Here is a 14,030-nt window from a genome sequence, read left to right on the forward strand (position 1 = left end):
GCCCACTACCCTGCTGGCCTTTCAGCGATCCTCACTGCTGGCCCTCCACTAGGACTCTCTGGTCCTGCAACATCCATGCCGGACCATGGATGTTGCTGGACCAGAGAATCCCAGTTGAGTTTCAACCTGTATGAGAATTTCTCTAAAAATAAAATGTTTTAGAAGAGCAATATGTAAAAGTAACACATAAAACTGAAAAGGAACTATGGCATTTGGGCATTGTAGAGGTTGTAGAAAAAATTCCTTATTTTATTCCTCCCCCTGAACGTGATTATTATTTTTTTTTAAACCATAACTGCAATATCTTGATGATTGTCCAGACAAACTCATTTTTTCTGTAAGTATTATGAAATAGAACTGTTCCTAATTTCCGTAGATTGGTAGGCCAAAATGTTTTTAAAAAGTAATCCTTCGCTCCTCCATTCTAGCAAATGTGATTGCAGACAAGTGTCACTGAATGTGTGCTGCTACAAGTTTTCAGGCAGTTCTTTACACTTTAAAATTTCCAGTTATGCCTCCCAAAAAATTTATTCAGTGGTGGAACAGCTCACCTCTTCAGTTCTGTTTGCATGGAATTGGATAGGGGACTTGACTTAATGTAAATAACATTTTTCATAATATAAAAAGAGTTGGTTCCTCGAGAGGTTCATAGATTTTAAAATTAATTCTTTGGGTCATATGTGGAGTTTGGAAAATTTCTTCCTCATTAGTACTCGATTTAGTTTTCTTATGCTGCTATCTGTTGAAAGTACTACAAGAAATCTTAATGATAGTTTTTCCTATTTAGAGACTTTCCAAATTCATTAATACTAAGAACTGGGAATACTAGTAACATTACAAAACTATCATCATGAAATTATTATAAACAATCTTTGTAGACATGCCAAGGAATCAGTATATCTGCAATCTAAATTACCATTTCATCCCTAGAGATGCTTTATTCCGGAACAGGCTTGAGGCATGCTGTTTTAAAGCAGTATGTGAGAGCTTGCATTATCGTTGTGTGTATACTGCTTGTTTTGAAGATTTTTAGCCACCAGGGTGGTAATCAATATGCACAGTAAAATCACTGAACAATTGGAGAACACTCTCTGCTTTATAATAGTTACTACTAACTCTTATCTCTCAATTCGTGTGCTTCTTGTTTAGTGATTTTTTTTTAATAATCTGCATTTCAGCATATTTTATACTTTCCTTGAATCCACACAATGCTGAAGAGTAATATTTAATGTTTCATATGTATAGAGGCTTTCCAGTTTTGTGGAACAACCTGCCATTTAGTATGCCACCTTCTCTTCCTTCTCATTACTCCTAAAGATGTTTCTTGAGGCTTCAAAACTCTAGGAAAAATGCTATTAACTCTGCATCTGTCCTCGCATTGTGTTCTGTCCTGTACTTAAGTTCCTTATGTTAGGGATTGTATTTCTCTGTCTTGCATAGTACCAAGCATATTGTTGCCCTTTTAGCAATAGTTTCTATTCTTTCTGGCTGTCTCTATACAAAAGAAGAAATTGTAACAAACAAAAGATAAATTCCAGTGCTGGCTTTTAAGGTTCATTAAAATTAAATGCAGAGGCTTTTTAGATGTTCTGCCAAAGAATAGAGAGGGAATACTTTTAATCTGTAATCTAAATACATGTAATCTAAATACATGTATACATTTTAATCTGTTGACATTCATCTATTGTTTTTAATATTTTGTAGATTGTAATGCTACCTGAAATAATTTCTTTGAGTTATTACCATACATAACTATATTACTGATAAGGGTAATCGTAGGAGACGTTTTGTAAAAATATGGTTGAGTGAATTTTGTTTTAAAATATTTGCTCTAAACTAAAACAGAATATTGTATCTAATAAATTAGTCTACAATGTAACTTTTGCTTTATACAGGAATAAAACATTGATTTTGCTTTAATTATAGAGCAATATTAATAGTAAAAATTACTTTGTGAAATGAAACCACAAGGATTAAATATATACAACATATTGCTGTAGCTTCCTACTCATATTTTATAACTCTTACAGGTATAAGTAGTGAACGATTGATGTTACAATTTAAAGCTCATTTTGGTACCTGGGTGATGGTTAATTATAAATGTAGATTTATAAACAACTTTCAGTAAGTTCTTTTTTTTAAGGTTTAAAATTCCACTAGTGTTAAACTTTTTGCTTCTGTTTAAAAATTATCAAAATTAAACTATAGCGCGCTTTTTCTCCCAATGTAACCTATTGAGATCCTCAAAAGACCTTTGTTCTATATTTTCCTAATTGTATCTAGAAAAACTCCTCTATGAATAGTTTATTAAAGTGGTAACTATGAAATTTTCACTACTGCTTGATTTTGTGTTTGTAGAGCCAGAATGAAGACTGGGGAGGTTTGTCTGAGGATATCTTATGATTAAGAACAGTCTAAGGCTTTATCCCTTTTGAGCTCCCCATCTAAATTGGTAACTACCAGATTTACCATTTTGGTGGCATGGATTAAATGGGTGCTATGCAGAGACTATTGCACGTGTAATGAAGTCCTTGCCTGATTAGTAAAGGGTATACACAGGAATTATGGGTGATGGGCTTAACCTTCTGCAACATTTGCATGATGGTATTTGGACAGTGCTTTGGGTGTTCTGTTTTATTTTCCCTTTATACTAACAGCATCAGTTTGAAGTGTGATTTCTTTTTTTATGAGCTTTATTTTGGTGTTGGCAAGTAAGTGGGTTAATGGAGTTGAGAGAAGTGGTATACCAAAACTAATTACTAAACAGATGTTTGACTTCGTTTACTTACAAGCAACCAACTTAAGCATATGTTTACTGGAAAATGCACTGTTTCCTCTGGTAGGCAAATGATATAGAGCCCTGTATAGAATGGGCGCTATTGCAATTGACTATATCTAATATCCGATGCTGCATGACAGAACAGAAACATTTGCATATATAGTGCATAGCAAAATATTTTTGTACAGGCTCCTAAGAGAGGAATATATTGTGACAGTGTTATAAAGAAAAGGTAAGATTGTCTTCAAAAACCCACACAATCGAAAAATGAGCGACTTTGAAAATCTGTTAGTCAGTCTTACTCTGTAAGTCAGTTCTGTGACACAAATCTAGTTAAATCAACGTTTATTGTGTACTAATGCAACAGTAGATATGCTTTATTTCAAGTGTAGTTTCACATGTGTAAAGATTAAGACTTAATTCATTAGACCAGATAAATGTAAATTTACACTCTTTGCAAATAATAAATTTCATCTTTAAGAAAATACAATTTTGGAAAGAATGAGTTGAGATGCTCAGATTTATTTTTATGATTAGTTATAATTTTGGTTCATGTATATTAGGAATGTTAATCTGTACTCACTATATGATTAACTGATAGTATCGGTTCATTTGTTGACTACATGCATTTCTCTCCCCCCCCCCCCTTCCCCCTCGCTTCTGTATTAGAGACAGCAAGTGGAGGGGAGCAGGAGCCGGTGCTGGAGGGAATCAGTTTAAAAGCAGATTCCCTGCCCTCCAGCACTGGCTCCATGGTGCCACATGCCCTTCCCCCTCGCTGCTGCTTATCAGAGATAGCAAGGGGAGGGGAGCAGGAGATGGTGCTGGAGGGAACCAGCTTAAAAGCTGATTTCCCCCCAACACTGGCTCCACGGTTCAGAGGTGTTTGGGGGGGGGAGGGAGAGGAACAGGGAAGGCTGCTGCAAAGCTGCCCAGGCCATCGTGGGCCCAAGCGTCCCATGGACAGAAGCTGCTCCACATCCCGTAGAGCAGCCTTTGTCCACGGGGAGCCTGGGCCCGCTGAGGGCATAGGTTGTTTTGCTGCAGAAGCCCTTGTCCATGGGGGTGATCCAAGACTGGTTTTTAAAATGGCTCCCCTTGTGACTTTTAAACTGTCTCCCCTTGCTGATAGAGGGGGCAGCTTGGAGTAGCAGGGGGCTCCCTGGGAGTGAGGCCAGGAGCACTAAGATTTCATGCAGTTATGACTATTTAGTTACCCAATATCGAACATCCCTAATATGATATATAATTTTTTCTTTATATGATGTCTTCTAAATAAATTTTTTTTTATTCATGTGATGACTCCTGTGCTGGCATTAAAGTGTTCTGCTATAGGTTTTTTTTTTTCTCAAATGGCCTGGTTTGCACTTCATTATTTCATTCTACATGGCACTGTTTAATTTAAACTGTAAAAATCTTGCAGAGCTCATGGATTAAATTGTTACTTATATAGATTTAACATTATTATTTACTTTCACTGGAAATGTATTTGTTGGAAAGGAATTTTTCCACTTTTTGGAAGTATGAGGGAGATCGTTGTAAAGTGTGCAAGAAGAAGGGACTTAGGGCACATAAAAATAGAAATTTGAATTCATTCAATAAAGTAATTTTGATAGGTTTGTTTAAGGGAAACATGGAGCATAAATATTCATCATAATGCATTTGTTTGCTGGGAATATTTTGAAACTTAGTTGGATGGAGCTCCATGTGAAACCTTGATACAGCAGGTCCTCGCTGTAAGTCCAAGATACGTTCCAAAAAACTTGAACTTATAGCGAAACAACTCAAAGCAAGGAATTTTTTCCCGCAGTTGACTTCCATTTAAGCAAACTGGAGGAAGTGTTTCACATTACTTATAGTGGGGAATGGAGGACTTATAATGCATCAGTTCCTACAAATATCAATGACTTCAGTATGGAACGGATGTATACCGGGGTGACTTACAGCAGGGACTCTCTGTAGCACTTTTTTCATGCAATTAATTGCCATGGGGAATGGAGCCTTTATTAGAACTATTGACACTATATCATGTTAAAACAACTTCTGTTGTGGCCTTTAAATAGCCTTCAAATCATAGGAGGGTAGTTATTTAAAATGATATAGAAGACATACTAAATTTATATCTGAAGGACATTCATCTAGGACTGGGGGTTGTGCAATTACCCTGCTGGGATAGATGGGGATTCCTAGTAGCAGTTTCAGGCTACAGTGACACAGATCTACTGATCTAGAAGTTTTGCATGACTTAAAATATTGATGTGACAATGGAGTTGCTTTGTTTGTTTGAAATAAAACTATAAGAAGTGAGTCATCGTCTTCGTGGGTGCTCCACATCAGATCAGTGCAGCACTTCTGAGCCCTCAATATGAATTTTCAGAGCCGTGTCCTTGTGGCTGCGCATGCACGCATCTGCAGTAGCTTCCTTCTAGTTTACAAGCATCGCATATTCGTGAGCCTCCCTCCTCCCCCAGTTTTTTTCCTTCTACCACCGCTCCCAGCTCCCCAGGCTTTAAGCACTGTTCCTCATGCAGAGACCCCATACTGGTGTCTGATGGACACGTAAAATGTGTCTGATGCCTCAGTGAGGCACGTGTCTCAAGAATAACTTTGTACAATGCAGGCAAAATCTAGAGCTTGATGAGACAGACTTGTGACTCAAACTCATTCTCCTTTAGAAATCATTAAGACCAGCCTCTGATCCAGGCAAGCAGCTTGAAAAGCCACAAACGCAAAGGGACAAAAAGCCCATGAAAAAGCGAGCTTCTTCTCCATCTCAGAAGGCTTTGGCATCGAAATGACTTTCACCAACACATTCGGTGCTGAGACACATGGCGGCATCATGCCTGAGCACCTTCGATGCACTAGGCTTATTGGGCAACATCAGCACCAGAATCAAAGTGGGTAGTTTAAAACCCTGCTCTGAGGCATCAGGCTTTAAGTTGCCTGCCTCATTTGCTGCAGCACCATCTGGCACTGAGAAAATTTTGCCGGCACTGCAAACAACCCTGGTTTCAAGTTTGGCACTTGGCACCACAGCAGCACTAACCACATCGCCTGGCCAATCAGTACCGAGACACCATCCGGCACCACAGGTAGCATTGGTGCAGCCAACTACGGCACGATCAACTTCAGCACTACAACATAGGGTCCTCTTGGTTTCCTCCACTTTTAAATCCCCTTTCCTTGGTATCGGCCGTTCTCCTGGCTCGCCAGCATCACAATCAATTTTGTTGCTGGAAAGATTTTCCACCGACTCAGAAGAGGACTTGGATGTGGTTTTCTCCCCCCAAATAATTCTCCTGCCGCCTACCACTTCATCTATACTGCCAGAACCCACCCACCACATTTCAGGCATAGAAGCATATCACCATGGTACGGTAACCTCTCGATGAGCCCCCGTGCCATACGCACAGTGGCAATACTGGAGCCCCTGGCAGTCTCGACACAGACCATATTATACCACAACATTCCCTGCCACCACAGTCCCCATCTCTCCAGCAACAGTAAGCCCTAGAAGGGGACCTCTGATTCATTACCTGACACCTCGCCGAACACAAAAGAATCCTCATACTAGACAAAGCATTCATGCCTTCACCTCTGACTACTACAGATGATTTTGTACATTTCCAGGATCTTTTTAAACAAGTATCTACAGAGCTGAACATCCCCTTCCAAGAGGTCACCGAAAACCAGCATGAGTTGATGGACATCCTGCATTCTGTGACATCTTCTAAAATAGCACTACCCATCAATCCAGGAGTCATGGAGCCGGCAGAGACATTTTGACGAACGTCTACAACAGAAATGCCTACTTGTAAGAGGGCTGACAAAATATTATGTTCCACCCAAGGGCTCTGAGTGGGTTTTTTTTGTTTTTTATTTTTTTTTATTCACCCAGTACCTAACTCGTTGGTAGGAGCTGCACACCAAAGGAACAAGCAGCATCATTATAGATTTACACCATCATATCGTGACTGCAAGAGGCTCGATTTGTTTAGACGCAAAGTATACAAGTCCTCAACATTACAATTCCAAGTGGCTAACTACGCTGCTCTTCTAAGTAAATATGACTACAGGAATTATACCAAACTTAATGACTTTATTTCGGACATTCTGGAGGCAAAGAAACAATAGGTCATGACCGTCATTACTGAGGCTCATACAATTTCTAGGACCACCCTACGGGCCGCGCTAGATGTGGCAGACACAGCTGCGTGGTCTACAGCAACTGTGGTGGTAATGACAGGAGCCTCCTGGTTCAATGCTGCTGCTTTCTCCAGGGAAATTCAATCTGCTATTGAAGATCTTCCATTCGGCAGTCAGAAGCTCTTTGCGGCAACACTAACAACGCCTTCCACTCAATGAAAGATTTCGTGGTATCCATAACTCAGTACCTAGGCGGAGGCAATACAGGTACCAGCCTTACCTTAGGCCACGATATCTGCAGTACACCCAACAATACACTAGACAAGACCAACATCATCAGAACCATGGCAGAGGCAGAAATCAACGATGCCTGACTAATTTGCTACAGTCATATTAATCCAGCAAGCAAATTTGAACAGCATAACAAGGGTCAAGAGAGTCTCACCTATTCTAACACCATGCTTGCAGTTTAACCTTTTGCAGCATGGTCTATTTCCAGTTTTAACAACTGGCAATGTATAGCCTCTGACAGATGGTGCTTCAGATTATTGAACAGGTTTATACCAACCTTTACGTCTATACCCCTTCCCATCCTCCTCCCCAGTCCCTCTTCAGGGACCACTCTCAGAAAATCTTCTCCAACAGGAGGTGGAACATCTCCTTCACCTATGGGTGACTGAAATAGTCCCTATTCAATTTAGGGGAAAAGGTTTTTATTCACATTATTTCTTCTCAGTGAAGAAGTCAAGAGGATGGAAACCTATCTTTGATTGCGAGCACTGAACACATTTGGTAAAAAGTGGAAATTTAAGATGGTGACACTTGCTACCCTCATACCAGCATTGGAACAAGGCAATTGGTTTTCGTCCCTCGACATACAAGATGCATATTTTCGTATTTTGATCCATCCAGCTCATAGACATTTTCTCCAATTCATTTTAGGTACACAACCCTACTAATACGAAGTTCTGCCAGTTGGCCTTTCTACAGCTTCGAGTGTCTTTTCAAAGGTCCTTTCAGTCGTCACAGCATACCTGCAAAACAAAGGGTCATCATATTTCCTTATCTGGATGACTGCCTTCTCAAAGCACCGTCAGAAAACTACTCTCATCGCTCGCTATCTGTCACCAGGCATTTATTTCAACACTTAGGCATGTCAATAAACTAAACCAAATCAATCTTAACCCCTACTCAGAAGATTCATTCATAGGGGCCAGTCTTGATTGTACAAGTGCCATTGCTTTTCTTCCCACAGACCGCTTCGACAAAATAGTGGCCTTGGTAAAGCATTACAGTACACTCTAAGAACGACAGCACATGACTGCCTCCAGCTCCTGGGCCACATAGCAATATGCAATTTTGTTGTCAACAACACTCACCTCCATATGAGGTGTCTACAGGGCTGGCTTAAAACAGTTTACGAGCCCAGCCTACACCCTTTATCCAAGTCCATCTCAATTCCACTACCAATAAAGAAGTCCCTTCAGTGGTGGACAGTGCCACAGAACCTTTGCTCCGGAGTACCATTTCTCCCCTCAGAGCCGTCCGTTTCCATGACGACAGGCACATCCCTCACAGGATGGGGTGCTTATCTATGACGACATACGGCTCAGGGACTGTGGTCCAGTAAAGACAAGAATCTTCACATAAATGTCCTTGAACTTACGCCTGTGAGAAATTTCTTCCATTCATTGCCAGTTATGTAAAACTGTATATAGACAGTGTCATGGAAGTGTTTTATATACGTTGCTGGGGGGAGGAGATCTCATGCCCTATGCGCAGAATCAATCATATCTTTTGGAACTATTGCCTAAAATATGGCATAAATATCATGGCTGTACACCTTCCAGGCACCGTCAGTACGACTGCTGAAGCCTTGGCAGGACCTTCCCACCAAGCACAAGTGGCAATTGAACCCAGACTTTTTGTTGTGGATTTTTCATCAGTGGGGTCATTCAACCATAGATTTATTTGCCACACAATTCAACAAAAAGTGTCACTGATTTTGCTCAAGGGCTGGTATGGGGAAAAGCTCCATGGGAGATGCCTTCCTAATGAGTTGGCCATTCCATTCCATGCCTTTCCCCCCATACCTCTGTTAAATAAGGTTGCCAACAAAGCAAGGAGGGAGAAAGCATGCCTAATTGTCGTAGCGCCATCGTGACCGTGACAACCTTGGTTTCCCTTCCTAATCAATATGTCCCGCACACCACCAATTTCCTTACCACGTATTCCAGATCTCCTTTTCCAGCCTTGAATGCAGACCAACTATCCAAATCTCTGCATGCTGTATCTGGAAGCTGGGCTCCTGAATAGTTCTTGTGCAGAAAACCAAAGTGTTCACAACAGAGCATCCGTAAGACTTATTTTTAAAAATGGGAGAGTCTCGATGTGGCTCTCAGACCATTAGTTTGCTCTCTCCATATCTTCCTTACCCTTCATTCTTGTTTACTTGTTGCACCTTAAATAAGCGGGCCTTGCCATGAGTTCCATCGCGGTTCACCTTGCTGCTATAACAGCCTTCCACCTCAAGATAGATGACTTGTCAATATTTGCACATCCGCTCACTAAGAAGTTTTTGAAAGGCCTACAAGAACTTTATCCAGAGGTCACCTGATCGGTAGACATCTCATTTTGAACATTCGTACTTGACCTTCATTTGAACCAAAGGTCTTTTGCACCTTTCTGTGAAAACAGCCTTTCTCATAGCATTATGTTGTCTATACGGGTGGCAGAAATTGCAGCTTTGATGGCATACCCTCCCGCCCCACATGTACCACCTTTTTTCAAAGACAGGCTCACCTTATGTACCCACCCCAAGTTCCTCTCGAATATATGGTGATTCTTCCACCTCAGTCAGACCATATACTTTCCTACCTTCTTCCTCAAGCCCCATGTGAACTCCTTCAAATCTAAGATGCACACGCTTGACTTAACAATACACTTAGACCATTTAGGTCCTCTCCAAAACTGTTCGTGTCTATAGCATACCACAATAAGGGTCAACCCATTTCATGACAAAGGCTCTTCCACTGGATTTTTGACTATATCAGACTTTATTTCCTGTCAGAGATGTTTCCTCCTAACAACGAACAAGCACATTCCACTAGAGCCATGTCCACCTTGATAGCATTCTTCTGTAAGGTTCCCATAATGGATATTTGCGCAACCGATATGTAGTTGTCAGACAACATTTTTGCAAAGTACTGTGCAATTACACAAGGTCCCTTATCCAACTTAAAATTCGCCAAGTTGGTCCTGTCTACCACATTCATGTCTGATCTGAAATCCCTATTTCCTTAAACACATATAGCTTTGCACCTATGGGGAAATTCATCTCAAAGAACATCAGTTACTGCACAGATGAATAACCTCCTTTTTTTTTCTTTTTCTTGAGAGAGAGAGGGGGGAGGGAGGGGAAGTTACTCATCTGTGAAGTAACTTACATTCTTTGCAGTGAGTGCTCCACTACTTTCCCTTCCTCCCCTCTACTTCGGAATTTTGTCCTCCTTAAGAGGTTTTGTTCCAGTTTGGAGGAGGAATTGAGGGGAAGGGAGCTTGCACATGCGCAATGCCTGCAAACTAGGAGCGTGCAGCTGCAGACATGCACATGCATGGCCCCAGAAACACTGCTCTGAAAACGCTGAAGGCTTAGTGTTGGCACACCAACCTGATGTGGAGTACTCACAGGGACACTCCTCTCGAAGAACGTCTGTTACTGCACAGGTGAGTAACCTTCCCTTGTAATACGTTCATTGTATACATTCAACAACCTTTGGTAAGTATTGCTGGGAGAACGTTGTTCACCAATCATGAATACTGGGTTTCTGTTTCTTTTTGTACTTTGTAGTTTCTCATCTTTCTGCTAGAACAGAAATCCTATATAAAGATGTGACATGTGACTCTTACGGTTTGGCCAGTGTTAATTTTGTGATTGTAAAACATTGATGCTCCCTGATTTGGTTTTTCTTAAGTGGATACTTAAAAAAATGTTCTGTTCCAATCTATATTGAGCTGTTAGACTATGGGCTTTTGATGAGTCTATGGAATTTGTTATCCTGTTTAGTTTGGCTACTCCTGGAACGTTTTTAGGGTGGGATCTATATTCATATATGTACAAATGGATGTAATCCGTGGTATGTGACAGTGCACATATTCTGTAGCATAGATGCAGAGTTTCTCCTTTTGTGTTTTTTACTCTGTACAGTAGCATGCATATGCTCATATCCCAGAACCCACAGTGCTTGGTGTGTTCAATCACATGTTAAGAGACAGTTTTTGCCATAAAGAGCTGCATCAAATTTAAGGCAAGGCCACAACTGTAATGAATAGTCAGAAGACACAAGATGGCTTTGTTTGGCTGTTTCTATTTTTTTTCTCTTTTAGGTTATTTAAATTATAGGAATAATTGGGGTTTTGTATCTGGGGACTGTTTTGAGCTTTTGTTACTTGAATCATCCTTGATCATCTTTGATTAGCCTCAGTCTGCCTTGTAATCACCCCCCACCCAATGTGATTAGAGAGCCTTAAAAGCAAGAGGCTAAGCAACCAAGAGGAGCCAGTGAACAGGGGACTGCAGACAGAGGAGTTTGAAAATGAATTTGTAGGAGAGAATCATAATATAATTGTTATGATTAGGAAGGGCTGGACACTACTTCTATCTTCTAAACCTGCACCTGTATCCAGTAAAATCCTGTTTAGTTAACTGGTTGAACATTAAGTTTAACCAGTTAACTGATTAAACAGGGGCAGTCAGAGTGTAACAGCCCCTTCACTGCAGGCAGGGGCTACTCCAGCCTGGCTGCTTCCAGCCCCGTGTGGGGCAGCCGCCTCCCAGCCCTCATGGAATGGGTGCTGGCAGTGCTGGAACAGCCCTGCCACCCATGCTCCCTGGTTCTGGTTTAACCATTTCCCAGTAAGTATCACCTGTTACCCCTTAATATGCCAGGTATCCAGACAGGGAATCTGACCATAGATTCTGAGGTGGATTTGCAGAGACTGTGGCCTGCATTTCTCACACACAGAAAGCCAGGCTTGGGAGACCATCCAGTGTAAAAGGTTCCTGTTGGTGGAATCTCTCAGGAAGTCGATGGGAGATCTACAGGAAGAGGTGGCTAGGCTGAGGAGCATCTGAGCTCATGAGGAGTTCTACGAGAGTATTCATATGGAGACATCCAAGGTTGAAGAAACTATCCAGCTGCAGAGGGCTGCTGTCATGCTTCCATGGAGGTGGAAAATAAGGCTCTGTTACAGGAAGACATGAGGTACTGGTTACTTATGACAGCAGGTAGCTCACCATCCCTATTCCCAATCCACTTGCTGTGGTGATGGAAAACTGTTATGCTGCCCTCGCAATGACATAAAGGAATCAACTCCGAAGGTGGAAGAGGAGAAGCCACTACTCCCAGGAGGGGAGCAGTGGTTGGTGACTTTATTCTGTAGGGGACGGAGGCGCCTGTCTGTTGCCCTGACATGTCATCCTGGGAGTTGATGGCCTTCTGGGGCCTACATCTGAGATGTTAGAGGGATTGTCTAGGATCATCTAGCCCTTGAACTACTATTCCACGCTACATGAACACTAATGATTCTCTGAGGTATGATCCTCAGCAGATCAGAAATGACTACAAGGCTTTGGCAGCAAGGGTGAAGGAGTTGGGAATGTAGGCAGTGTTCTCTTCAATCCTTTTAGTCATGGGTAGGGGCCTAGACAGAGACAGTTGCAACCTGGAGGAAAGTTGCCTGTGTGTAAGGATGGTGTCCTAGAAAGGCTTTGGCTTCCTTGACCATGGTATGCTGTTCCAGAAAAAGATGAGGTTGATCTATCAAGGAAGGGGGAGAGCATATTTGGATACAAATTGGCTAACCTAATGAGGAGGGCTTTTTAAACGGAGTTAAAATGGGGCAGGTTACCAAAGCCCACAGGTAAGTAAAAAGCATAGAGACCTGAGAGAAGGGTTGGAGTTTGAGAGCATGAGCCATGACAGCAGGGATACGGGAGAGATGAAACTGAAACTGGGGAGGATCAAATCCATATCTTAGAGTAATGCGAGAAATATGGGGAATAAGCAGGGAAAAACTCATAATACTATAAATAGTTGGCACCACAGACTATGGTGGGATATTACTCATGACTGGAATATTGGAATAGAAGGATACAGCTTGCTCAGGAAGGACAGGCGGGGAAAAAAGGAAGAAGGTGTTGCCTTATGTATCAAAATATATGCACTTAGACTGAGGTTGAGATGAAAATAGGGGACAGACTTGTTGAAAGTCTGGGTAAGAATAAAAGGGGTTAAAAAAGGTGATGCCATGATAGTGGTCTACTATAGACCACTTCAGGAGGAAGAGGTGGATGAGACTGTGATGATCTTCCCCACATACTTTATGAAAATTAGCTTATAAGTATAAATATGCGTAACTTAAGGATGCTTTAGACAAATACCTCAGCCTATCAGTGTTACTGTTACAGTCTGCTGGATAAATCCTATGTTGGTGCATATATCATTCTTGTATGTAAGTTTGAAATATGAGACTATATAGGTTTAAATTTGCTAATGAGAGCCTTTACAGTTGTCCCTGATGCCTTAATGACTGAATGATCCGCTTAACGACTTAGACAGCCTTGTTTGTCCTGTAAATCCAAAGATGATTGGAATAATAAGACGTGGCCATCCCATCTGGTACTGGGATTCCATTTTAAGCCAGGTTATTTTCCATGGAAGGGGGAATGGAAAACACAGGATTCCCACCTTGTGGGGAAAGACTCTGTGCCTTGTTGAGGGGAGACCAGAGGATCTGGCTTGGCTTAGGACAGAGTGGTGGGGAGCCCCAGAAAGCAGGAAGTAGGGTTTCAGTCCCATGATCAGCACACCGGGGAATAATTCCAAGGGGTCTTTTGTGAATGCAACCCATCACAGAGGCTATTTTTTAAACAACTAACAAAAAAGTAATCCAAAGCACAGAACTTGGTAGTGATGGGAGACGTCAATTACCCGGACATCTTTAGGGAAAATAACACCAGCAAAGCACAGATTAAGATTTTGTTTTATTATTTAGAAGGTGGAGAAAGTTACTGGAGAGAGGCAGGTTTTTATTTGATTTTGAC

The 14,030-nt window shown here is 41.4% G+C and overlaps 1 protein-coding gene across 4 annotated transcripts in view; it reads left to right on the forward strand.

Annotated features, from left to right (window-relative positions):
- AP1S2 (adaptor related protein complex 1 subunit sigma 2) overlaps positions 1-14,030 on the forward strand; it is a 56,692-nt gene that overhangs the window by 30,655 nt on the left and 12,007 nt on the right. For 2 of the 4 annotated variants that reach the window (XM_014573471.4, XM_014573472.4), the window contains exon 4: positions 2,359-2,452. The exons of the other annotated variants lie outside the window; for them this stretch is intronic. In XM_014573471.4, coding sequence (XP_014428957.3) covers positions 2,359-2,403 — 45 coding nt within the window. In that variant the 3' untranslated portion in view covers positions 2,404-2,452. The remainder of the gene's footprint in view (positions 1-2,358; positions 2,453-14,030) is intronic. 4 annotated transcript variants of the gene reach the window in all.

This window comes from Pelodiscus sinensis, chromosome 1 (assembly GCF_052426305.1).
Source record: "Pelodiscus sinensis isolate ZL-2025 chromosome 1, ASM5242630v1, whole genome shotgun sequence".
In the NCBI taxonomy this organism is placed as follows: domain Eukaryota; kingdom Metazoa; phylum Chordata; order Testudines; family Trionychidae; genus Pelodiscus; species Pelodiscus sinensis.